Source organism: Octopus bimaculoides, chromosome 3 (genome assembly GCF_046866305.1).
Source record: "Octopus bimaculoides isolate indiv1 chromosome 3, ASM4686630v1, whole genome shotgun sequence".
NCBI classification, from domain to species: Eukaryota; Metazoa; Mollusca; class Cephalopoda; order Octopoda; family Octopodidae; genus Octopus; species Octopus bimaculoides.
In genome coordinates, this window is record NC_142930.1 from 55,280,188 (window position 1) to 55,306,753 (window position 26,566).

At 38.7% G+C, this 26,566-nt stretch overlaps 1 protein-coding gene across 18 annotated transcripts in view; it reads right to left on the minus strand.

The window, feature by feature from the left end:
* LOC149136544 (uncharacterized) overlaps nucleotides 1–26,566 on the minus strand; it is a 151,887-nt gene that overhangs the window by 69,482 nt on the left and 55,839 nt on the right. For 4 of the 18 annotated variants that reach the window (XM_089348993.1, XM_089348999.1, XM_089348997.1 and 1 more), the window contains 3 exons: nucleotides 5,693–5,908; nucleotides 3,496–3,623; nucleotides 2,211–2,286 (listed from right to left, as the gene is read on the minus strand). The exons of 1 other annotated variant lie outside the window; for it this stretch is intronic. In XM_089348993.1, coding sequence (XP_089205119.1) covers nucleotides 2,235–2,286; nucleotides 3,496–3,623; nucleotides 5,693–5,878 — 366 coding nt within the window. In that variant the 5' untranslated portion in view covers nucleotides 5,879–5,908 and the 3' untranslated portion in view covers nucleotides 2,211–2,234. Of the gene's footprint in view, nucleotides 1–2,210; nucleotides 2,287–3,495; nucleotides 3,624–5,692; nucleotides 5,909–12,745; nucleotides 12,846–18,729; nucleotides 18,905–26,566 lie in introns of all 18 variants that reach the window. 13 more of the 18 variants (XM_089348992.1, XM_089348994.1, XM_089349000.1 and 10 more) reach the window with 10 other exon arrangements.

Here is a 26,566-nt window from a genome sequence, read left to right on the forward strand (position 1 = left end):
GGAACAGCCTGCTCGTGAAATTAACGTGCAAGTGGCTGAGCACTCCACAGACACGTGTACCCCTAACTTAGTTCTCGGGGATATTCAGCGTGACACAGTGTGACAAGGCTGACTCTTTGAATTACAGGAACAACAGAAACAGGAAGTAAGAGTGAGAGAAAGTTGAGGTGGAAGAGTACAGCAGGGTTCACCACCATCCCCTGCCGGAGCCACGTGGAGCTTTAGGTGTTTTCGCTCAATAAACACTCACAACGCTCGGTCTGGGAATCGAAACCACGATCCTATGACCGCGAGTCCGCTGCCCTAACCACTGGGCCATTGCGCCTCCACATAATCAAAAGATATGCATACACAAACATACATTACACTTATGCAGGCACGAAGTGCACATACGAAAGCACGGTTGCACACTTACGCAGGAACGGAAAAACGGTTGCACACACACACACACACACATACACACACGCACATACTAACGCACACATATGGGTGCGCAGACGGACACGCATATGCACACACAAGCACGCACGCACGCACGCACACACTGATATACACACGTAGTGACGCACACAAACACATGCGGGATACACGCATACAAGAACTCATACATATACTATAAAGATGGCGACCATAGTAGTCAGTCCGATATTCGGTAATTACCATGTATGCGAAGGCAACACAACATATAGAAAACCGTTCTGTAGAATGCAGGGAAGGTCGCATACAAATATTTATACACAGATATCTAAGCAGAACGTAGGCAATAATTTATACACCTAAACGGATAAACCAAAGAATTCTTCAAGCACACAGTCCACGTATTGCACGCTATGTAAGTTCTCTCCAATACAATGAAAGGATTTAAACAAAAATCTATACAAAATTAAATCTCAAGTTGTGGATTGTGTTATATTTATTCACAACTAAACGTTTTAAGGACTCTTAAACTTTTGCATGTGCAAAGCATTTGCATGTGCAAAGCATTTGCATACGGTTGTTTTAAGCGTCCATGCTTGTTTTCAGACTTTTAGTAAGCACACACAAGCTCGCACGCACGAAAGCACGCACGCACGAACGCACGCACACACTGATACACGCACACGTACTAACGCACACAAACACATGCGGTATACACACATACAAGAAATCATACATATACTATAAAGATGGCGACCAGATTTTTAGCTAGCCTTTGTTTTATGTGTTCTGAGTAATCTAAAATTTACCTTTAATAAATCCCAAGTTACACTGGCAGTTGAAAACAATGGAAATGTATGTCATGGACGCCAGGGAAATGTGTCCTGTACAGCACATGTGATACACAGGACAAACAAAGGGTTAAAATTGCATATTAATTAATACTTAGTGGACAAAATAATATGGCTAAAATATAAGCCACCTCTAAATCAGTGTCAACTATAACCTCAGTGTAATATACAATGGAATTAATAAACAGTTATATGGAGCATACGTATAAAACTAAGACTGGTGTAATTGCATTCAAATGCATATTACAAGTATCTGGGACAAGATGAGAATGTAAAATCAGTACTAACATAATATTTTCTCCGGTACATTTCTATTTAAGATGGAGACTTACCAGTTAAAAGACATTTCGTTGCTATTTTTAGCATGTTGAGCAGCCATGTAGGTCCTACCAGTTATAAAAGTGAGCCAGAATATGCTGGTAGCAGTCATTTGGTCACAAGACGAATTTCTGTCCGAACTAAATATTTTAAATACTTAGTGTGTTCAGACTACTCAAAAACCATACTCATTTACACAATGCACAAGTAGACTTGAAAAATAGTCTCAAATATCCTGGTTGTTGGATCCAGAATGTTCAAACTAGGTCAGAGAAATAAAATAATAGCAACCAAAATTTATGTAAAATGTGCAATGGGGAAAATACAATATCACTAAAAGATATCAGCCCTATGATCGCGTTTGGTTCTATGACAGAAAATGATCTTAAAAAAACCTTTCTTCAAAATTTCACGCTATTTTTTTTTTTCCATACATCAGCTTAATAATAACAAAGTTACTATAAACAATTTTTTTTTTATTATTTTCCAAATTATTTGAAGCGAAGGCAGTTGATTTCATGAAAAATTTTGTAATGAGAGGGTTAAATTAAACATTAAAAATAGTACTGTAATAAACTCAAATTCTCAACATACTATCAAAGTAACAGTTATCAGCTTCTGTACCTTGTCATGTAAATATTCACTGCATCAACAAATTATTAATGAAGGAATTCCTTCATTACTTGCAACTGATCTGAAACTGCATAGAACAAAATACAGGGTTCTTGTAATAATATTATTGCTCCATCCTCACTTGATGATACTGTTTGAGAAAAGTATGTGTGTGAGTGCGTGTAAGACATTGCAATTAACGACAAAATAAAATTGTATCATAGTATTAATTCATGCTAGAAAAACTACTGCTGTAGTCTTGCATAAAGTCGTGAAAAAGTTCTTGAGTGATGTGGGAATTAATATTTTATATAACTGCTTCTCTATTGCAGCAAATGGAGTTTCAAGCCTTTGTAGCGTTAATAATTCTCTTTACACGTTAATGAAATTAGCTAAACCAAATTTGAACCTTGTAAAATTCATTTGCCACTCTTTCCATTAAATGTATTCCCATGCTGCAGGAGAATTACCTTCTAACATTGGCTGTCTTTCAAGGGAAGCTTAAAACTGGTCTCATGGATCAGCGCTGTGAAGAGAATCTTACAAAGAAATAATTAATTTATCAAGATGGTGAGGAGCGACTGAAAATGATTTTCCTTTTCAACCACAAGTTGATTAGCGAGAAGTAACTGTAAAAAAGTTCCTGGTCAGTGAAAAGTATTAAAATTACATTTTCAATTGGCAACAAGTCACTGCGACAAATTTTAAGCGAGTGAATTACATGCTATATAGTCAGTTATAATCAATGAACTTCATGCAACATTCATGAGACAACTTGAGCGAATTTGGAACAATTAATTTAGTGTTCTAAAAAGGAACAGCAGAATCTTAGATAAACTGTAGAATCTTAAATAAACTATGTACTTTTACATTCTCTATGCTTACAAGTATTTTACACCCTCAATATGTGAATCTTGAAGCGATTCATACATTGAATTACAGTATACCTATATAAGAAAACAGATTTGGATAAAAATTCTATGAAATTTTGATCAGTAAATTTTCATTAAAACAAAGTTTCGACGATCCAGGGAAGCGCTGTACAAAAACGGTTGTTAAGCTGTTTGAGACAGAAATGCAAAAATACTTATATCGCGTGCTTAGAAATAATGAAACCCCTCATTTATGTTTAATCCTTGCACGTCCATCTTTTGCCACTTCTTTTAGGTGCAAAGTGTTAACACTTAACTTTTTGTTTATAAAAGTAACAATCCAATCGAATTTTATATTAAATTATCAACTAAGCAAATTAGAACCTACACGAAGGCAATCATCACTGATGTATATTTTAACTTACAAGTGAATATTTCTTCTTGGGTAACTTTCGAACACAATTTCCTTTTGAAAATTTCGAAGTACATTTTTTATGAAATCGATATGGTTAATCCGTGTTAGTCGTAAGAGAAACTTGCATAAGGCCAATATCTGTAAAGAGTGAGAATAGCTGGTTCAATCAAAAGAATGAAAAGATTTGTAACTTAAACATAAAGTGCATAATAGTGAAGTAACTACACCATATAATCTAAATAGGAATACAAATCCTTAGAAATTAAAAGTATGAATCCTTATAATGTGGGATATTCATGTGAATGAAAGTACATGGTTTTAAGAATGAAATTCTCGGATCTTTTCCCTTTGGCCAGCACATTTAAAAAATAATTTTTCGTAACTAAACACTTTCAAAATTCGTATGCTGGAAGAATGTGTCACATAAAACATCATTTACTCTTGGCGTCTTTGAGAAAATTGTGTATTTTCGAAGTTATTTCGCATTAAAGTTGTCGTATTTCGGTAATTTCAACCAACCAATGACGTCTATTGAGGTGAAAACAATTACTGCTATTTGTCAACAACAACTTCCAGCGGTGTATATTTCGTTTGTTACTGTTATTTATGACATATTTAATCTCAGTTACGTTTGTATGAATAAAAGAGTGTATCTGAAGCATGTTTACTTCATGGCACCACCACAACGGTTCGTATATTTCCAATGCTTTTATCTTTTTCCTGTTTTTCAGCTACTATTTTCGGAAAGACATTTTTGCCCCCTATCCCTCCAATTTCTTCATTTTTCAAATTTTCCGTAACTCTAACCCTAAAATTCCAACCCTAACCCTAACTCTAAGACCCAACCCTAACCGTAACCCTTAAACCTTAACCATAAAATCCCAACCCTAACCCTAACTCTAAAACCCGAACCCTAATCCTAAAGCCCTAACCCTAACCCAACCCTAACTCTAAAACCCTATCCCTAACCCTAAAACCCTAACCCTGAGCCCAAAACCCTAAAGCTAAAACCAGTACAAACGCACGAACGATGTCATAAATAACAGTGACAAACAAAATCTATACCGCCGATAGTTATTGTTGACAAACAACGGCAGTAATTTTATTCAGCTGAACACACGTCATTCATTGGTTGAAATTACCGAAATACGACAATTTTAACACGAAATAACTTTAAAAATATAAACTTTTCTCAACAACACTAAGAGTGAAAGATGTTTTATATGACACATTCTACCAGTGTCCGAAGTTTCAAAGTGTTTAGTTACAAAAAATTAATTTCTCGATGTGCCGTTCAAAGGGAAAAGATCCAAATTCTCACACACAGAAATAAGCATACGCGTACATAATGCATACACACATATACACTAATTTCTGGGTTTTGTTTTATCAAGTTAAAGAAAACCCTGATCAAGTAACACTACACATACATATTCTTTTCTACTCTGAGTACAAAGCCCAAAATTTTGGCGGAGGGGGCCAGTCGATTAGATTAACCCCAATACGCAACTAGTACTTAATTTTTCGATCCCGAAAGGCAAAGTCGACCTCGGCGGAATTTGAACTCAGAACATAAAGACAAACGAAATACCAATTTCTTTATTGTCCACCGGGGGCTAAACATAGAGGTGACAAACAAAATATGTTGGACATAAAATATATAAGAGATAAAATGAATGTTATAATGTATGAAGACATGAAAATGATAAAATGGAAATGGAACCACTCGCCCCACTTACGAGCGGCCTCATTTTCTACTTTTTAAAATCCTGAACCTTCTAACACATCGATACCTGTTTCCTCCAACCACCTATCGTACGTAGTAAATCCTGGGAATGAACTCCAGCTGCAGTCCACCTCCCAAAAATAAAATCCAACCATATACTCCTGTATTTTTTCCTCCTGCCTCTTGCCCGGTATTACACACAAGTGATGTTCCTCCACATTATCATACCATGCAGTTCCAATACACTTTATATCCCATTCCGCCGTATCCCTTAACAGTTCGTCGCTAAGCAACATATAAATCCTACATTTTTTCCTTCTCTTTTTTGACTTGGGGGAGGGGTTTTGGGTTACTTTGTATGTGTTTGCCTCTTGTTTTTGTTTCGGATGGGAATGGATAGGCCTAGTGTCTGCAGGGAGTAGGTGGGTCTGAGAGGGTGTGAATGGGATGGGTGTGGAATGTGGGTTACAATTTAGCTCACTTGCGTTTTTTCGTTTTTTTTCCTGTTACTTCTTGCCATGTATTTTTTCCTATTTCCGCTACTTCCTTTTCTTTTTCGGTTACTTCCTTTCTGCAACTCTCTTCTATCTTCTCTTCCGCATTTTCTGGTTGCTTTTTTCTTGGTTTCGATGTACATCCTGCTCTTATGTGTCCCTTCAAGCCACATCTAAAGCAACGTGGAACTCTTCCTTCCACCCTGAGGATGTAAACAAACTAAAACTGGTTTTCAAACAATGGAAGGAATAAACACAATGACACATATGCATATATAGGACAGACTTCCGCAAATTTCTCTGTCTATCAAATTCACCTGGTATTGGTTGTTTTGGAACTAAAGTAGAAGAAACTTGCCCAAGGTGCCACAAAGTGGCATTGAACCCGAAATCGCGTAGATTTTGTTTCATATGTCATTATTTTTGGCTTCAAAACTAAATGCACCATTTAAAATATAACCAGACATCATTTCTATACACTCGCCCCTTCCGGAGGCTCAAATATCACATCTGTATTATTTTCACCACATATTTAAGCACCCGCTGTAAAAGTATCTGGTAGTACTCTTTAGATGAGTATTACTATCGTGATAAATATTGATCACATTCGTAATCGTGTATTTAGCTGGAAACATAAAAGACAAGGTTAAATGGTCCAATCTGTTTGCATGAACCAACATAATAATTCTGTGACAAATAGCTAACAGCCGCTGTATAGAATCACATCTCAAATTGCTAACAATAATTCTCTTATCACTGAATTATATATTAGCTGATTATATTTCCTCAATATTAGAACCATCTATCAAGTGCTTAAATCTTGGCACACTAGTATCAGATTCAATATGAGTTTTCGTAATGATATTAATGCTTGTATCAAGAAATTTCCTTTCATAGATATTTGTTAATAAAGCTTCCGCCGAGGTCGACTTTGCCTTTCATCCTTTCGGGGTCGATAAATTAAGTACCAGTTACGCACTGGGGTCGATGTAATCGACTTAATCCCTTTGTCTGTCCTTGTTTGTCCCCTCTATGTTTAGCCCCTTGTGGGCAATAAAGAAACAAGATATTTGTTAATAAAGCTAGTGTCATAGTGTAGAAGTATACGTATTGATCAATGCCGCGGAGAGTATTTCTGTTTAATGATATAAAAGTTATTAAACTAAACCCATCGACTCGAGTTCAGACTTCAGCAGAATCTTTTTTTATATAATGACGACGGCTTTTTATTTTTTAAATATGACACGTTTTCACACATTTTCATACAAATTATGGTTAATGCATTTCAACCAAATTAACAATTTCTATATATAATAGTTCAAATTTTAGCACAAGGCAGTTTTAAAGGCCGAAATAAGTCAGTAGCATCGACCCAGGACGCTCAACTAGTACATATTTTACCGACCCCGAAGGGATGAAAGGAAAAGTCTCCCTCAGTGGAATTTGAACTCAGAATATACAGCCAGAAGAAATGCTGCAAAGCGTTTTGTTTGAAGTGCTAAGTTTCTGCCGGTGCACTGCCTTCAATTTCTATATAATAACAATTCATCTCTTCTTTGGGTACATAGCATGAATGCTTTAGATGGGCTGGGTGTGGAGACTAGTCGATTACATCGACCCCAGTACTTCACTAGTACGAAATGCCGCTAAGTATTTTGTCTGGTGTACTAATGGTTCTGTCAGTTTGCTACCATATTTCTATATAATAAAGAAATACGGTTATTAATTTGTGTTGCAAGATTCCTGATGTGGAATCATGTGTTGAAACCGATATTGTTGTATTTCGGGACGGTCATTTTTTTTTTGTCAAATAAAAACACGCACTATATAGTTTGGCACTGTCATGGTATTAGCTGTCAGAAGTGAAAGTAGAAAAATCTGACAAGGAACGTTACTGCTGGTTTGAGTTGATTCTTTGGCTACTGACAGCTAATACCATGACTGGCCGGAGCGAGCTGTCTATCTGTCTGTCTGTCTGTCTGTCTATATATATATATATATATATATATATATATATATATATATATATCACTCGAAAGTTATTGGAACAAGTTTGACACCTATATCCATGTGTTTGAAAACACAGAGTATAAGGGTACTACTAAAGCAGAGTGGTTCCGAACGCGCAGTCGCGCGTCCGCACTAGCTAGTCGTGAGTGGTCGATCCTATTATTTTTAAACTTCAAACTTCATTTGTTTTCTATTTTGATAAATTCTCTCTGTGGAAAAATATATTTTTATATTTTAAATAATTTGCAATTTCAGAAAATATATTTTTATATTAAATTTGCGTTTTCTAATTTGATAAATTCTACGGACACAAACAGAGGTGAACGAGTGATAGATAGATAGATGAATAGAGATAGTGAGATAGACATACAGACAGACAGATAGCTCGCTCCGGCCAGTTATGGTATTAGCTGTCAGTAGCCAAAGAATCAACTCAAACCAGCAGTAACGTTCCTTGTCAGTTCTACTTTCAATTCTGACAGCTAATACCATGACAGTGCCTATATTTTTTCTTCACTCGTTTATTAATGTTCCTATTTTACTATTTTAACTCATGTCCATTGTCCGGAAATCTTTCGTCACACATCTGTGACCTCTTCAGTGACACTTTTCCTTTTCGTGTGTTCTTGCTCTACTTACTCCATTTTGTTCTTCTAAAGTTTGCATCCTTATGTGTGTATGCTTTTGTGTCCTTGTGTGTGTGTGTGTGTGTGTCATAGCTTTTGGCAGCAGTGTGGTCATCCCCTCAGCACCCCATCCTCTCACCCCATAGTGCTGCTGCTGTCCTAAGACACGAAAATACGGTACAGTTCCTGTATTCTTGTATTTGTGTTCGCTCACGGTGTTGCCATCGTGGTAGTTGTTGTTATTGCCATCGTTGTCATCGCCGCTGCAGCTGTCGTTGATAATCGTGTTGTTGACATTGTTGTAGCTGTCCGTGAAATTTATTGTGTGTGTGTTTATGTGCGCGTATGGGTTCGCTTCGTATGTTGTATGTATCCATGCCCTTTATATAGATTTATTTATGTGGAGGCGCAATGGCTCAGTGGTTAGGGCAGCGGACTCGCGGTCGTAGGATCGCGGTTTCGATTCCCAGACCGGGCGTTGTGAGTGTTTATTGAGCGAAAACACCTAAAGCTCCACGAGGCTCCGGCAGGGGATGGTGGCGAACCCTGCTGTACTCTTCCACCACAACTTTCTCTCACTCTTACTTCCTGTTTCTGTTGTGCCTGTAATTCAAAGGGACAGCCTTGTCACACTGTGTCACGCTGAATATCCCCGATAACTACGTTAAGGGTACACGTGTCTGTGGAGTGCTCAGCCACTTGCACGTTAATTTCACGAGCAGGCTGTTCCGTTGATCGGATCAACTGGAACCCTCGACGTCGTAAGCGACGGAGCGCCAACAACAACAGGTTTATTTATTTTATCTATCTCATATTTATCCCAGATATGTGACAAATATATTTATATACTTAATTCTTTATTTACTTTATTTTTTTATACATCTATATTTCTCATAAGTATCAGAGGTAAATGCATGTATGTCTATTGTGCGTGTGTTATTCTGTATGTTTCTGTGTGTCATGGAGTGAGAGGATGGGGCTGCTGAGGGGAAGGCCGCACTGCTGTTAAAAGCTATTACACACACACATACACACACACACAAGCATACACATACGCATATACACACGCACGCACACACACACACACACACACACACACACAAACACACACACACACAAACACACACACGCACTAACGCATGATCACATAAAGATACACACCTTAGAAGACATAAATGGAACAAGTGGTGCAAGAACACACACGGAAACGAAAAGTGTCGCTGAAGAGGTCACAGATGTGTAATGAAAGATTTGTGGACAATGGACATGAGTTAAAATATTAAAATAAGAACATTAATAAACGAGTGAAGAAAAAAATGTATAGTGCGTGTTTTTAATTGCCGGAAAAAAATGACAGTCCCGAAATACATCTATAAAAAAATAATAATACTGATTTCTTTTGGCACGGTGAAAACGCATCGCTTAATGGTTAAGGTGCCTGATTCATTATCATGAGGTCATGAGTTTAATTTCTGGTTTGGACAGCACCTTGCATCCTTGAACAAGGGACTTTATTTTTGTGCTGTTCCATGCTATTCAGCAACAGTGAGCACTAGTCGGATGCTGCCGCAATCCTCACTCCTTCCATCTCTAACGGCTGGGATATTCCTCTCGGTCAAGGATGTGAGGGCCGAGAGGTTGTCTTTGTCTGATCGCAACTACATAAATACTTAAGACAATTAATAAAAGAAAAAAAATCATATTACAAAGCTATACATGTTCGTAAGTGACAGCTGATTGTGCCGCACTTTCTTTTGATTCGATGCAACGAGAAAAAAATTATCGAGTCAAAATTGTATATAAGAGCAAAATGTTGAATTGAAATGTTCACGATTTTGGATTAATGTAATGTAATGTAATATAAAGCTGAAGCAAATTAACACCAAATATACAGTGCGTGTGTTTTTATTGGCTAAACTGGCAATATGACCATCCCCAAGTACAACAACATCTGTTTCAACACACGATTTCACATCAAAAATCTTGCAAAACAAATATATAAAAGATATTTTTATTGAATTAAAAGAAATCATTACTTAGATATTCGCGTGGTTTTTTTTTTACAACTCTATTAATTCATTATTTTGTTCATCTAAGCACACTAATTGATCCTGCACTTCAAAGTAAAGCTTGATAGGTTGAATACTCCATAGACAAATGTTTTCTTTCTTCTTGCTCGTGCTTCGTTTTCGAAGCTGACACTATAGGCACTTCTTAAAGAACATCAACAACAGAGGACGCTGTTGTGCGTGCGACCGGAGAATCGTGATTATTTCTGCCTATGCTACACCTTATGTTAGCCCTCTCGAATAAGAAAACTAAAGAAGGAACAAGCATTTTATTATTGCAGACACATAATACCTCGATCACTGCAACGAAATGTCTCGTTTGTGGTTCCAAGCAGTACGATTCTTAATAAAGATGGACATCAAACAATATAAGAGAGAGAGAGAGAGAGAGAGAGAGAGAGAGAGAGAGAGAGAGAGAAAGAGAGAGAGAGAGAGACAGAGAGAGAGAGAGAAAGAGGTAGAGAGAGAGAGAGAGAACGAGAGGAAGAGAGAGCTATGGTAGGTGACCAAACCCTTTCGTTCATCAACTTCAGGACCAGGGTCAAAGCAAGCAGAGACGACTAGAAGTGGATCAGGGATGTACTGAGATGATGAGGGTGATTTACGTATCCCTCTCCGAAACGCATGTGACTGAGTGCCGAATACTTCCACTGCTCTAAACAAGATACTAATTCCTCGCAGGGATAAATCCAAGCATTTGGTGGTTTTTATTTTCATCTGACTTGATTGGAACTACGTAAACTGAAATGTTTAGATCAAGAACACAAGGTGCACTTGCTTTGGGAATCGAAACCATGATCTTAACGATCGTGAGGTCAATATCCCTACACCCTTAGAGATGCACCTTGGAATGTGCATGAATGTACCACAAAGATTAAAAACGTCAACTGACTCTCATTAAATACTACTTAACCTTTTCTTTCTTTCTATTTTGTCATTTTCTCTCCCTACTCTCTCTCTCTCTCTCTGTCACATACTCTTGCTGCTGTGTGTCATCCCGGTCTTTTTTTCATTTCTTTATCCTTCTACTTCTGCTACCACGTCGACATTTTTGACTATCGACCTGAAAATTTGCAATTCTTTATTATTCTCCTTTCTTTTGTCTTACTATTTTCTTGTTCTCTTTTCCAGATTTTTCTCTCCTCTCCATTTTTTTTCCTTCAGCTCTTTCTTCTACACCTACTTTGTTTTTCTGTTCACTTATCGTTTTATATGGAAACTAAATAATTCTAAACGCCATTCGTGCGACAAGCAGTATGTAATTACATGTCAGTATACTTAATTAATGGAAGATTAAAAACGAAAGTAGAATAAATTATGCGATGAAAAATAAACAATATTAGTCGATGACTAATTATTTTTTCATTTCACTCCATCTCCGCCAATTACAAGAGACAATCTCGCATATAATTCCAATTTAACGTGACATTTAGACATTAGTGAAGTATAAGCCTCACTGTAACATGCCCATTCGGTGGCGAATGAATAAAAGCAGTTGTTCACTGATTCCCGAATCAGAAGCTGCTTGAGCAGACCTATGATCAAAAGCATTCCATCTGTGACTATTTTGTTTTAGTCGTATCTAGAACTACTTAATCCATCCTGTTCTTCTGTCTTTAAGACTGTAGGTTGTCTATATTGATGTGAGACCTGGCTACTATTTTTGAGCAGGTCAAGCGTTAACGGAGAAGCCTCTGTGTTGATTCAATTGCAGAAGTTGAGAGACTTGTTAGCGCATCAGAGAAAATAATTTGATATATTTATTTACACCTCTTTCTGTTTCGAGTTGAAGACCTAACTCTATTAGGTTTGTATTTTGTCCTTTTGCGTCAATAAAATAAGAACTAGTCAAATACTGATGATTATAGAAATAACAGTTACTAGAATCTGTGTCCTACAGCCTATGTTAGAAACCATTATCAATTTCAGCACCCTAATATAACTTATTACGACTTTTTACGAGAGGCACGAGGCCAGTAATTTTTTTGGGAGTGGGCAAGTTTATTTCATCGACTCTAGTGTTTCACTAGTACTTAATTTATCGATTCCGAAAAGATGAAAGGCAAAGCCGACCTTGGTGGAATTTGAACTCATAACGTAATGCTGCTAAACATTTTGCCCGTTGTGCTAACGATTCAGCCAGCTCGCCGCCTTGAACAGCACTCTACGGCAGTGACGTAGCAAAAATGGAACGAACCATAAAAAATGCGCTATCGTATTTAATACAGAGGCCGCCATAAAGAATGTATGCACACTTCAAAAAAAAAAAAAAAAAAAATGTAGAAATATTTTAATACTAAATTTATTCAGACATCAAAGGATTAATACAAGTTACCTTTAACCGACACAATTACAAACGTTGCTAAAAGTGGTGCTCCGTGGGAAAAATTCAACTGGGATGGTTTTGTTTTTTGTCTCTGGGGTCGATCCCTTTCCTGAGAAATCGGGTGGCAAAATAACAAAAAAAAAAGAATACTCTGATGTAATATTTACATTAGTTAGGCAAGACTACATGACTTAGTAATCTGGTTTACAATCCAAATCATTCTATGGTCTTGTACCAAAAACCTCAGACTGATCAATACTTTGTGAGTGGAATTTAATAAAAGGCATTGTGCGAAAGTATACACGCACGCGCACATGTGTGTAATTAAGGGTGCGAAAAAAAAAAAAAAAGAAAAATCACTAAAAAGCTGGTGCCCTTCGAGTGAAGTACTCTCGCCGTTAGAATTGCAATGCTCCAGAGATTGGCCCCTTGGAAGCCAACTAAATACTGTTTTTCCAAAATGAATATAAGGATGTTTTCTTGGGGCTAAAAATGGTAATATATATAAATAATAAATCAATAAATAAGTTAGATAATGTAGGTCATTATGTGTATATACAACTCCAAGCGACCATTTGTTGAGTGTATTGTCAAAAATAATTTGAATAAAAGTTAAAAAAAAAAGATGTCTGCATTTAATGAAAAAAAGAAAGATAATTTTAATGTTTCTGTCAGGGAATTATTTTGGAGAACATTGCGTCTGAAATGTAAAATCCATCCATCCATCCATCCATCCAATCAAGAGTCTTCACTAACAATCATAACTGATTAAAAACAAAAGAAGTAAAGTATCTGGTGTCAGATAGTTGATATACCGTCATAAATCTGAATTCAGAAATAGGCTATTAATCATTACATCATAGAAACAATCTATTGGAAATGTATTGTTTATATCTGTTGCAACCACAGAAACGATTAAATATGGTGTTTCAGACATCAGTACCCAGTCACTTTTCAGATCTGCAGCAAGGATAAATTATCCAGTTTATACTTCTTTTAAGATTAGATTTTGTTTTTGAAATATGAATGTAATTTGTAATAGGTTCAGCTATGATGTAGAGGGTCTTCTCTTGTTCATGTTTCTTGTTTTTGTGTTTTATAGTGTTAGTGCGCGCATACGTGTGTGTGTGATGAATGAAGGGGTACATTACTCAGGTCCTGAATACTACACAGTGGTTTGCAGGAACTGAATATGTACCACTTCACCTGTATTTGTTTATGCCTTGATTGTTACACTACACCTCATGACTATGTCCCTAACTACTAAACGACTCCCACTTATATTCCAACTTAATTTTTATTAAATTAAGAGAAAATGTTTTTCGAATGATAGAAATAATGGAACAATTTCAAAAACAATTTAAAAATTCTAATATATATTTTTTATTGTAATTCTGAATACATTATTTGTGAAAAGTAAAGTTAGTGTATTACAAATAATATGGATTTGTACTTCAGAAAGATGATAAAGAACTATAGAACTGATGAAATTTCAAAATCATGATAAATTTTTCATATTTTTCGTCTAGTGTCAGAAGAAAGAAAATTAGGCCAGCTAATGTTAGTTAATTTATTAGAAATAAAAGAAAAATGAATTTTAATTAAATTAAGAGAAAAAACTTTTCGAATAATAGAAATGATGAAAAATTTCTCTTACAATTTCAATCAAAATTCATAAATTCTCATATATATTTTCAATTGTAATTCTGAATACATTATTTGTGAAAATTAAATTTAATGTATTACGAATAATATGGATTTGTTCTTCAGTAAGATGATAAAGTTCTATAAAACTAATAAAATTTCAAACTCTTTCTTTTTCATGATTACCCTGATTCAGGACATTTCAATTTAGGACAGAAAATGAAAGTCTCCACGAATGAAACTACGAGAAGAGACAGAGTTAACACAATATTTCTGAATATGATTGCATTGCTGATTGGTTGAAAAGAAAAAAAAATGGAAATGCATAACAGAGATAATATTGTTATTAGAATTGGAAAAATTATTTTGCACTAAATGAACTCCAACAAAAGAGAAGTTTCTGTCTGAATTGAATGATTATTGTATGATATTTAATAAAAACTAATATTACCACCCATTCGCCTTGCACTTCTGTACACACACCAGCTGATTTATCTGCTTTCAGAGTATGATAATTTCTTGTCATGTAGCTGAAAACTTCATCAGGAATGTCATTATTAACTCAAGATTTAATAATAATCCAAAATATATAATTAAGATCTAGATTAATGAAAAATATGAAAAAAAATCTTATTTCTTTGTTGCATATCCTACAATGGTAAAAAGATGTCTAATTTCGTATTCAGTTCATCTAGTTTGAATTGTTCTCAATCTTTGGTGCTTCAATCCGTTTGCCCAGGCCTGTCATCAGACTTTGGTGCCTAGCGGTGCTTTAGAATTTTCTGGGTGGGCACTAATGTGTATTGTGAGAAGATTTTTGTAAACTGTATTTTCTAAATATGAGGGTGCTCTATTAAATAGTGAGCGAGCAGTGCCATCTAGTGCATCCCACTGGCGACGAGCATGTTAGTCTTCACGAAATGTATTGCAGGAAAAATTTTGTAAACTGTATTTTTCTAAATCTGAGGGTGTAGTGCCGTCCAGTGTCCTTCCCCTTAGCGACAAGCATGCCTATGTTGCTATCAATGGAGCGATATGCACAGTCTCATTGAATAATCTTGCATTTCCTCATCAACAGAATGCTTCTTTCATGATCTTCAGCATATCTCGCAATTTCCATTCAGTCCTTTGCTGCCAAGTTATATCCAATCTTAGGAAAGGCCAGTACTTGCTGTGAATGTCAGGTCTGATCAGGCAAGCTTATAGTAAAAAGTGCTCAGTCGTGACCATCGTGTTTACTTATACGCCTAATATATCTTTCTATTAAGATTCTTGTGGTGTCTTTCTTTAGATCCATTGTATCCATTTTTTAAAGCCTGTTATTTGTAGGGGATTTGGTTTTTTTTAATCGCAGCTCAAATAACCATTGAAAAATTTGGACACCGTGAAATTGTTTCCTTAGTTATTGCAGTTTATCCGCGACTAGGTCTGCTCGAGCAGACCTATGAAAAAAGGTATTCAAACTCCGACAATCCAGTCTATTGTTTACCAGAGACAGTGTAATACGATATGGCTTTTAAAAGACTGCATTATGTGTGACATGACAGGAAATTTTGCAACTATTTCTTACACTCCGATCGAAACTTTAGTTCCCTTTTATGACTGCAGACTGCACATGCACACACATTGACGCGCACACATTACTAAACAAAGAGAGAGAGGGAGAGAGAAGGGGAGGGAGAGAGAGGGGGAGGGAGAGAGAAGGGGAGGGAGAAAGAGAGAAAGAGGAGTGAGAGATAAAGACAATTAAAGAGAAAGGGAGAAAGAGAAAGAGAGGAAGAAAGAAATACAGAGAGAAAGAGAGAGAGAGAGTGAGAGATGGAGGGAAAGGAAGAGTAAAGAGACCGAGAAAGGGTGTTGAAGGCAGTATTCAATCAGTATGAGACAGAAATGCAGATGAGTGGGAAAAGTGAAAAATATTTTAAATCTTGATTTATTATAAGCATCATGCATGACTCTGTGTGAGTGTGTGTTGTGTATGTAAGCGTGTGTGTGTGTATGCGTGCATATAAATGGTTGCATAAATACATGTATGTATGTGTGTGTGTGTGTGTGTGTGTGTGTGTGTGTGTGTGTGTATGTATGTGTATGCGTGTGTGAGATCACTTGTGACGTCTCATGAGTGCTACTGGTAACACATGGAATCCATTGCAACCTGTTGCTTAGTCGGATCGTTGACGACTAAACCGGCACCCCCACTAAGCTTGCCTGGTGAGCAGGGTTGCTAGAAGACCTAGCGTAAGTTCAATGGCTATCCTGTAATACTACGGACCTTCAAAAATTCCGGGCTGGTGTCCTTTTTACTGGAAGACCATTGAGAGAGAGGCACCCCTCAGCTATTATTAAAGCATGTCTCTAAAAAGTCACTGATATAAACCCAGACATGTAGGGAATAGCATTGAATATTTTGGGGATCTTTTGCTTATGCTTGATATCATGGCGCTCCCACATTCCTGAGCCTGCGGAAGATATTGACAGTGAATATCTTCTAGCATGTCTCAAGATCATTTTAGCAAGCGGGGGAGGTTTTGTGATGGGCCGTGCAAACCTTATTGGAACTAAAATTTTAGGTTGTGCAATCGCCGGCGAGGCGACTACCAGTTGCCGTAGGTAAAAGTCGCGGAGATCATAGAAGCTGCAGACGCGAACCTGGATGAAGTCGACTACTAGTACAATAACCGCATGCACGGGAATTACTGGTATTTTGCATGGTAATGGTCAGTGATGGTCTTTCTAGGTTACGAGTGAACAGCCATCACACAAACACACACACACACACACACACACACACACACACACACACACACACACACACACACACACACATTTAAGCAATAAGACAGATGGGTTGAGGCTCACTACAGCTGTTTCACACATATTCTTCATTGATGAACAAAATAATTACATAACGTAATTACATCTTCAGGTGATGCCATCTATGTTATTGTTTATACTTCACCATACTCGAAACCTTCCCTTAGAATATATTCAGTGCTGAATATTATTCTGTATAAGCACATGTTACTGAGATGCAACTGGATAAATTCAAATCTCTTTCATGGATATATAATCATGAACGAAAGTGGTCGTACTGTGATGGCTACATCGTGGTAGGTTGATTCTTGTTTATTCTTTATGTATCTTGACCATACGTGTACTGATGAACAAAAGAATACAGGTTACTTCACAGTTTTTATGTATTTGATTGAGAAACCAGTGGTCTACCGTTGAGTTAAATGTTTTTAAGAGATAAATTTTGAAAGCTGCATTCCCTCGCTTTCAGTAAATATGTTGCTTATTCTTTTGGTAGTTTTTGACTTATTTAGTCCCTCGAAGCGTGAGGCATTAATACACAGTTAATGCCCTTTTTATATATAAGTATTTATATTTATGATGAAATGATGAATTTTTTTCATTACGAAAATTTTTCGTTATTTTTTCATTTTGAGGTTTTTTCACGCTGACTACTTGATAAATTCTTATAAAGAATTTATCCTATATTATATTATATATATATATATATATATATATATATATATATATATATACACACAAAATAATGTATAATCATGTCTAATCAAAAACACGTTTCCTCACAAATTTTATCTATATAATTTAGATTTTTTTCTTTTAAACACGCGTTCAGAACATTCTTAGTGCCGACTCTCGTCTATTTACAATCGGGAAGCATTGACATACATGACAGAAACAAATTAATTAAATAAAGAAAATAAAAAGAAATCCATTATTTGATAATACAGTAATCTTATGTAGCATTTCACAAAAATTCTAAATTAATCATAGAAGCCATATGAATACAGCAAAATACAAAAAAAAGAAAAATTCAAACCCAGATTAACATTACAGATAGCATTTCCAAATTAAGACCTCTTGTTAGATACTGAATAAATAACATTGAAGTTTACGGGCAAATATCTAAAATTTGGCAATAATAAAGTTAACACATTTTCCTTCATGATTTGTTCTTATGATACAAATTGATAACAACAGAAGCTGTACTGTATATGACTATTTCATTTAGACAACAAGATATTAAATGGCAAAACTATGAATTCAAATTTTGTCATAAGGCCAGCAGTTTTAGGGGTGGGTACAAATCGACTACAGGAAACCCGGAAAGATAAAAGGTAAAGTTGACTTCAACGGAATTTGAACTCAGAACGTAAAGACCCGTTAAAAATACTGCTAAATATTTTGTCCAACTCACTAACTTTTTTTCTGTTCACTGCCTTAAAATGGCTAAGCATTTAGAAAATGATAAAACCTGATCACACGTGATGCTGAAAACTTGAAAAAAGTTTATATCTATCTATCTATTTTATTATTACCTTGTAAGCCCTGGAATATTCACAAGTCCGTGTACCACTAACGCAATCCTCAAGCTGAAGTAGATATGACACACTAAGCTGGTTCTTTGATTTAAAAGAACACTCCAAATGATGATGAGCTTAGAAATACTTCCATGACTTGGGTTGGTTCGAAGATATGGTAGAAAAAAGCTGCCTAAAATTAGAAGTGGAATGAACACAGATGTATTATATATATATATATATATATACATACTAACAAATGCACCCGTCCTTTGGACGGTGTAATTATTATAATGATGCACTCCTGTGGACGGTTTAAGTTGAATTAGCCCGCAGTTAGAAGTCGTTTCAGGTTGATAAGCGTAAAATGTATAATTACCATTTTCGTTAGCAGCTTATGATATGGTATTAAGAAACTTAGGTAATGAATGAATTCTTTTGAATACAAATTTGGCAGTTAATAGTAAATGAAAGTCCATGAAATGGGATCGCAATTGCAGTAGGCATTAGAGATCCTATATCTTACTAGAAGCGTTTTGTATCATGTACTTATTTTTCTCGTAATACCTGATACAACCGCATTGAAGCTTTTTTCTCAATGAAAGTCATGTATGATAAAGAAAAGCAAACATTTATAGCAAACACACAAATAGAATAATGGCATGTACAAAAATGAATGCCAGAGCATGCTTATGAGCGAACAGCACGCGAGGTCACAAGTTAAAACCGTTACAAAGGAATTTGTTTATGAAATAAACAAGATAAGAAAAAGGAAACAAATACGGGGGATAAGTCAATGAATAGATAGTGTGGAGTCGTTTATGTCCTTCAGCATTTTAATGCTATAACATGCATAAGGGAGGAATTAGGGAATCTTCGGGGTAGTAGTTAAGGGGAGGCAACTAGTACTGGTAATTCAGCGGTTCAATGAAAACTACTAGGGAAACAAATTGGGCCGAACTTCATATATAGCGAATTGTAGTAATAATAAGGTATATACAAGTATGCAAGAAAAATTCATCTCATAGTTGCTCCGCAATGCACAAATAAAACGGCACCTACAATTTGGCGGATAGATATTTAAGGGCAAGTCACATGCTGAAATAGTTGACACTCCGTCGCTTACGACGTCGGGGGTTCCAGTTGATCCGATCAACGGAACAGCCTGCTCGTGAAATTAACGTGCAAGTGGCTGAGCACTCCACAGACACGTGTACCCTTAACATAGTTCTCGGGGATATTCAGCGTGACACAGTGTAACAAGTCTGACCCTTAGAATTACAAGCACAACAGAAACAAGAAGTAAGAGTGAGAGAAAGTTTTGGTGAAAGAGTACAGCAGGGTTCGCCACCATCCCCTGCCGGAGCCTCGTGGAGCTTTAGGTATTTTCGCTCAATAAACACTCACAACGCCCGGTCTGGGAATCGAAACCGCGATCCTATGACCGCGAGTCCGCTGCCCTAACCACTGGGCCATTGCGCCATTGCGCCTCCACGCTGAAATAGTATCAAATAATGAAACTCCCTAGTTGTCAACAGTGTCCTAAGTAAGCTTCATAAGCATTACATAGTCATTAATGTATAGAGTTCCTATTATTATAAAACAATTTAAAACAATATGGATCTCTTTTAAAACGGGGGCCACATTTTTCATTAACGAAACACTTTGAAACTTGGAACACTGGTAGAATGTGTCATATAAAACATCTTTTTCTCTTAGTCTTCTTAAAAAAAAAAGAAATCCCTAAGTTATTCCATGTTAAAGTTGTCGTATTTCTGTAATTTCAACCAATCACTGACGTCCATTCAGCCGATATACATTAAGTGCCGACTACATAAACAAACGATTCTGAAACAATTCTATCGGTGATAGGGTTAGGGTTAGGGTTAGGGTTAGGGTTAGGGTAAAACAGCAAATTTAAAAAGAAAAAAGCAAAACGAAGCTATGGAAATTAAATACGGTCGGTATATCGACGACTGTATCGGTGCCACCTCACTCTCCCGCGAACATCTTGACTCGTTCCTCTCTTTCGTCCAGTCTTTCCATCCTGCCCTCCACTTCTCCTGTACTGTCTCTGACACCTCTGTCCCCTTTCTCGACATTTCGGTCAGCATCCTCCACTCCGCCCTTAGCACCTCCATCCACTACAAACACACAGACTCACACTCCTATCTCAACTTCTCCTCCTCCCACCCTAGACACACAAAACTTTCCATCCCCTATTCCCAATTCCTCCGTCTACGCAGACTTTGTAGCGACAGCCATGACTTTGAGACTCAGTCTCAACTCATGGCTCACCACTTTAGCCTGCGTGGATATCCACCCACCACCATCCACACCGCCCTTGCCAGAGCACGTTCTGTGGACCGTGCATCTGCTCTCTCCCCCCGAACCCGCCCTGCCGTTTCCCGCCTCCCTTTTCCCCTCACCTACCATCCAACCACCCTACCCCTCCAACGCTCCATTCTCCGAGCTTTTCGGCGCCTCCAGTCCGACCCCTCCACCTCCCACATCTTCCCTAATCGACCCCTCCCCTCCTTCAAACGAGCCCACAACCTACGGGACCTCTTGGTCCACAGCTTCTTCCCCAACCCAACCTCCCAACCTGGCTCGTTCCCCTGCTCCCGCCCACGCTGCCGCACTTGCCCTTACCTCTCCAACACCACCCTCCTCACCAGCACCCATCACCGACCCTATCGCATCACCGACTCCTTCACCTGCACGTCTACCAACATCATATATTGCCTCTCCTGCTCTCTCTGCCAATCTCTGTACATCGGACAAACGGGGCGCCGCCTGGCCGACCGATTCGCGGAACACCTCCGAGATATCAACGTCGGCAATGACACCCCGGTGTCACGCCACTTCCGTTCTGCCGGCCACTCCTTGCGGCAACACCTGTCTGTGTTTGGATTGTCCATGCACAGGGGCCATCCGGACTCCCGTTTGCGCCGTGAACAGGGATTAATCTTCTATCTTCGCTCCTTTGCGCCACATGGGCTCAACTCCCCTCCACTCTTCATCTAACCCCCTCCTCCTGTCTATCTCCCCCACCCTCCCTCCTACCACCCATCTCTCCCCTCCCCCACCTCCTGCTCCGACTCCTACTTCTTTGTACGTCTCTTCACCTCTCTTCACTCCTACTTCTCTTCCTACTTCTCTCCACTCCCACTTCTCTTCACTCCTACTCTTTCTCTCCTCTCTCTTACTCTCTCTCACTCTCTTCTCTCGTACTCCCCCTCTCTCACTCTTACTCTCTACACTCTTACTCTCCTACTCTCTACACTCTTACTCTCTTACTCTCTTACTCTCTCACCCTTACTCTCTCACTCTCTTCCCCTCTCTCTCACTCTCTTTCTCTTCCTCTCTTTCTCCCCCCCATACCCCTCTTCCCTCTCTCTCACTCTCTTTCTCTTCCTCTCTTTCTCCCCCCCATACCCCTCTTCCCTCTCTCTCACTCTCTTTCTCTTCCTCTCTTTCTCTTCCTCTCTTTCTCTTCCTCTCTTTCTCTTCCTCTCTTTCTCTTCCTCTCTTTCTCTTCCTCTCTTTCTCTTCCTCTCTTTCTCTTCCTCTCTTTCTCTTCCTCTCTTTCTCTTCCTCTCTTTCTCTTCCTCTCTTTCTCTTCCTCTCTTTCTCTTCCTCTCTTTCTCTTCCTCTCTTTCTCTTCCTCTCTTTCTCTTCCTCTCTTTCTCTTCCTCTCTTTCTCCACCCCATACCCACCTTCCCCTCTTTCTCTCCCCCCCCATACCCACCTTCCCCCTCTCTCAATCCACCTTCCCTCTCTCCTCTCTTCCTCTCTCCTCTCTTCCTCTCTCCTCTCTTCCTCTCTCCTCTCTTCCTCTCTCCTCTCTTCCTCTCTCCTCTCTTCCTCTCTCCTCTCTTCCTCTCTCCTCTCTTCCTCTCTCCTCTCTTCCTCTCTCCTCTCTTCCTCTCTCCTCTCTTCCTCTCTCCTCTCTTCCTCTCTCCTCTCTTCCTCTCCCCTCCCATACCCATCTTCCCCCTCTCTTACATCCACCTTCCCCTTCTCCCTCCTCGTCAACACCCCCTCATAAGCTCATCCCACCACACCCCAACACACTACTACTCTACCTTCCCACTCCACCCCATCCAATTCCTTACACCCACCACCCACCCCTACCCACATACCCCACCCTACCCACATACCCCACCCTACCCACATACCCCACCCTACCCACATACCCCTACCTCTACCCCACCCTCAGCCTAACCCACACTCCACCCATGCCTTCCCCACCTCCCAACACCCTCACATCACACCACACCAATACCCTCGCATCACACCACGCACACACTACAACTGACCAACTACTTTCTCCCTTTCTCCCTTCCCCATTTTCACACTACATACGTCAAGATCACCAGCATTCTACCTCCCACACACAGCCCCTCGTTCCCGATCACCGTTTGTTATCTCCCCCTTTCTTAACTCTCCTGAAATAAGAATTTCTAACTTCCGGTCAGTCATTGTTATGATCGGCCATTATTATGATTGACCGTTGACTGAACACTATTCAATTTTTTTTCTCCGTGTTTTTCTCCTTGTCTCCGTATTCTTTCTGTTGAAGAGCGTAGCTCGAAACGTCAAAGACTTTCCGTATTTCCGAGCGTCATACTAATATATACTTTTGTTATTTACACCACCTGTCCTCGTCTGTTGTTATTATTTGTATATTCTCCCATATATATATATATATATATATATATATATATATATATATATATATATATATATATATATATATATATATATATATATATATATATATATATATATATATATATATATACATATATATATACATATGTATGTATATCTATCTATCTCTCCCCCTCTGTCTGTCTGCCTGTCTGTCTGTTTCTTCTCTCTCCCTCCCCCTCTCTCCCTCCCTCTCTCTCTCTCTCTCTATATATATATATATATGTTACTGTTGTGGATTCATTCCACTAAAAATTCAAGGTGGTGCCCAGCATGGCCTTAGTCTAATGCCTGAAACAAGTGAACGATAAAAGATAACACCCTCAAGCTTTATAGGCGCAGCCGTGGCAATATGGTAAGAAGCTTGCTTCCCAACCACTTAGTTGCGGGTTCAGTTCTACTGTGTGGCACCTTGGGCAAATGTCTTCTACTATAGCCTCGGGCAGACTAAGGCCTTGCGCGTGGATTTGTTAGACGAGTGATCCAGTTGATTCGATCAACGGAACAGCCTGCTCGTGAAATTAATGTACAAGTGACTGAGCACCCACTTAACGTAGTTTTCAGGGAAATTCAACGAGACACAGAATGTGATAAGGCTGGCCCTTTGAATAATAGGTACTGCTCATTTTTGCCAGCTGAGTGGACTGGAGGAACGTGAAATAAAGTGTGTTGCTCAAGGAGACACACATTAACATACACACACACATTTATATGTATGCATGTATGTATGTGTATGTGTACATAATCATATTCTCACGATGTTATGCATTATTACGCACTGTATGTAATAATAGACATATTGGAGAGATGAACCTTATTACTATGTCCAAGCCTTTGTCTCCATTTAACAATGATTTAATTCCTCCCACTTTTATCCTTATAATTAAAATTTTTGGCTTTGCTTTTTTCTAATTACTGAAATAAACCTGAGATTGAACGCGGCGATTTTAAAAATCAGTTATAATAATATTAATAGATTTCAGCCTGCGATATAAAAAAAAAACAAAACATGGGCTATAAATTGCTACTTTATTCTTACGATAAGACGTAGACCGTTTTCAAGTGTGTAAATTGTAACAAAGTAAATTTTCCTAAACAAAATATAGATGTACAAAAAGGAATAGTTCCGCGCTTCACACCACCACTGCACCACCTTTGTCTGCCAGTTTGATGACGATGTCGTCGCGGCGACGGAGGTCGCGATGGGCGACCGATTCAGGAGGGGTGAGGTTGGCTCAAAGGGATCTGTTTTTGAAATTGAATCGGTCGAGCAACGCATTGCAGTCGTGTACGAACAAGTCTAGGCTACTGAATTGGCCTGGAGGCGGCGTCCAGTTGGATGGGTGACGCCCCAGCTCCGAAAAGCAATCCCGATGGTCGTGACGCTGTGTAGACGTGTGGAAAAACGCGCATGGTTTGATGCGGCGCAGGAACTGGCTGACGTCGGTGCGGGTCTCAAATTCGTCGCAGTGGGGCGTGAGAGGCGTGAAGCGGAGTCCCCTACTGAGGAGTGAGCCGTCGTCGGGGGACAGGGGTGGTTGGGTGGTATAGTGACAACAGCGCGTGGGAGCAGAGTGGTGGGGTGAGTGGGGTCGGGAAGGAGGGTACAGAGGTGTGGGGAGGGGGTTCAAATCGTTGTGTAGGGATGGGGTAGGGTGGGAAGGTCAGGGCGGGGTGTGTGTGGGTGTATGGAGGGTGCAGGGGATGTAATATATATATATATATATATATATATAGTTGAAATTTATAGAAAAACAGAAGACAAAGACAAGTGTATGGACAACAAGCAAGTGTATTTGTTTGACGCTCGGGAAAAAATGTAAAAGCCTTTTATGCTTCGAGCTACGTTCTTCGGCAGAAAGGAATAAGACAAAATAAACAATGAGAGAATGAAAAACACTTGTACAGTTTAGCGGTCGAACATGGCGAAAGATTGGAAGAAAAATAGGTTGAACGAAAGGGAGAGAATAATAAAAAAGAGGTTGAATGAAAGGGAGATAATAAAGTTCAAGTGATCCAAAGAAGGGAAGGTGCGCATGCATTTGTGCATATGAGAATTATGTGTGTGAGTGTGTATGTATGTGTGAACAGGGGCGAGTTATTCTGACGTGTGTGAGTGTGTGCGTGTGTAACGTGTGTGTGTGTGTTTGTGTCTGTTACCATTTTACGTGGTGTGTGCACATATGTGTGCGTGTGTCTGTGACCAAACAGTGTGCATGTGTATGGTGTATATATATATGGGCGAAAGTTAGCTTTGTCTATGTATGTTGTGTGTGTTAATGCGTGTTGAGTGTGTATGTATATATAGTCTGTATACAGGTATTATATCCTAGTGTGGGTGTGAGAGTATATATTGTCTGTGTTCAGGTGTTATGTGCTTGTGTTAGTGTGGGAGTGTGCGTGATGGTGTGAGTACTGAGGTAAACTGTGTATGGCTGCTTATATAGTAGTATGAGGTGACGTTGTTGAAGATTGTGTGTGGGTGTGTGAATGACGGTGTGTAATATTGGTGCTGAGAAGTGGTCAGTGCAAATGTGTGTGCAGTGGCGTGCGGTTGGTATCAAATGAAAAGAGGCGGTGAGGTTGATGTCAGATGAAGAGAGGAGGTGAGTTGATCCCATGTGACGCAAAGGAACGAAGAGAGAAGATTAAATCTTGTTCACGGTGAAGGCGGGAGTCCGGATGATCCCTGTGCAAAGACAGTTCGAACACAGACAGATGTTGTAGCGAATGGTGCGAGATCGGGGTGTCATCGCCGAGCCTAATGTCTCGGAGCTGCTCCGCGTCCTTTTGACTGATGTACAGGGAAGGACAGAGAGAGCGAGAGAGAGAGAGAGAGAGAGAGAGAGAGAGAGAGAGAGAGAGAGAGAGAGAGAGAGAGAGAGAGAGAGAGATAGCAGGAGATGCAATAAATGACGTTCCTAGAAGTGTAGGTAAAGGAGCCGGTGATGTGATAGGGACGATGATGGGTACCTGTGAGGATGGTGGTGTTGCAGAGGTAGGGACAGGTGTGACATATATATATATATATATATATATATATATATATCGCACCTGCCCTACCTCTGTATATATATATATATATATATATATATATATATATATATATATATATATATATATATATATATATATATA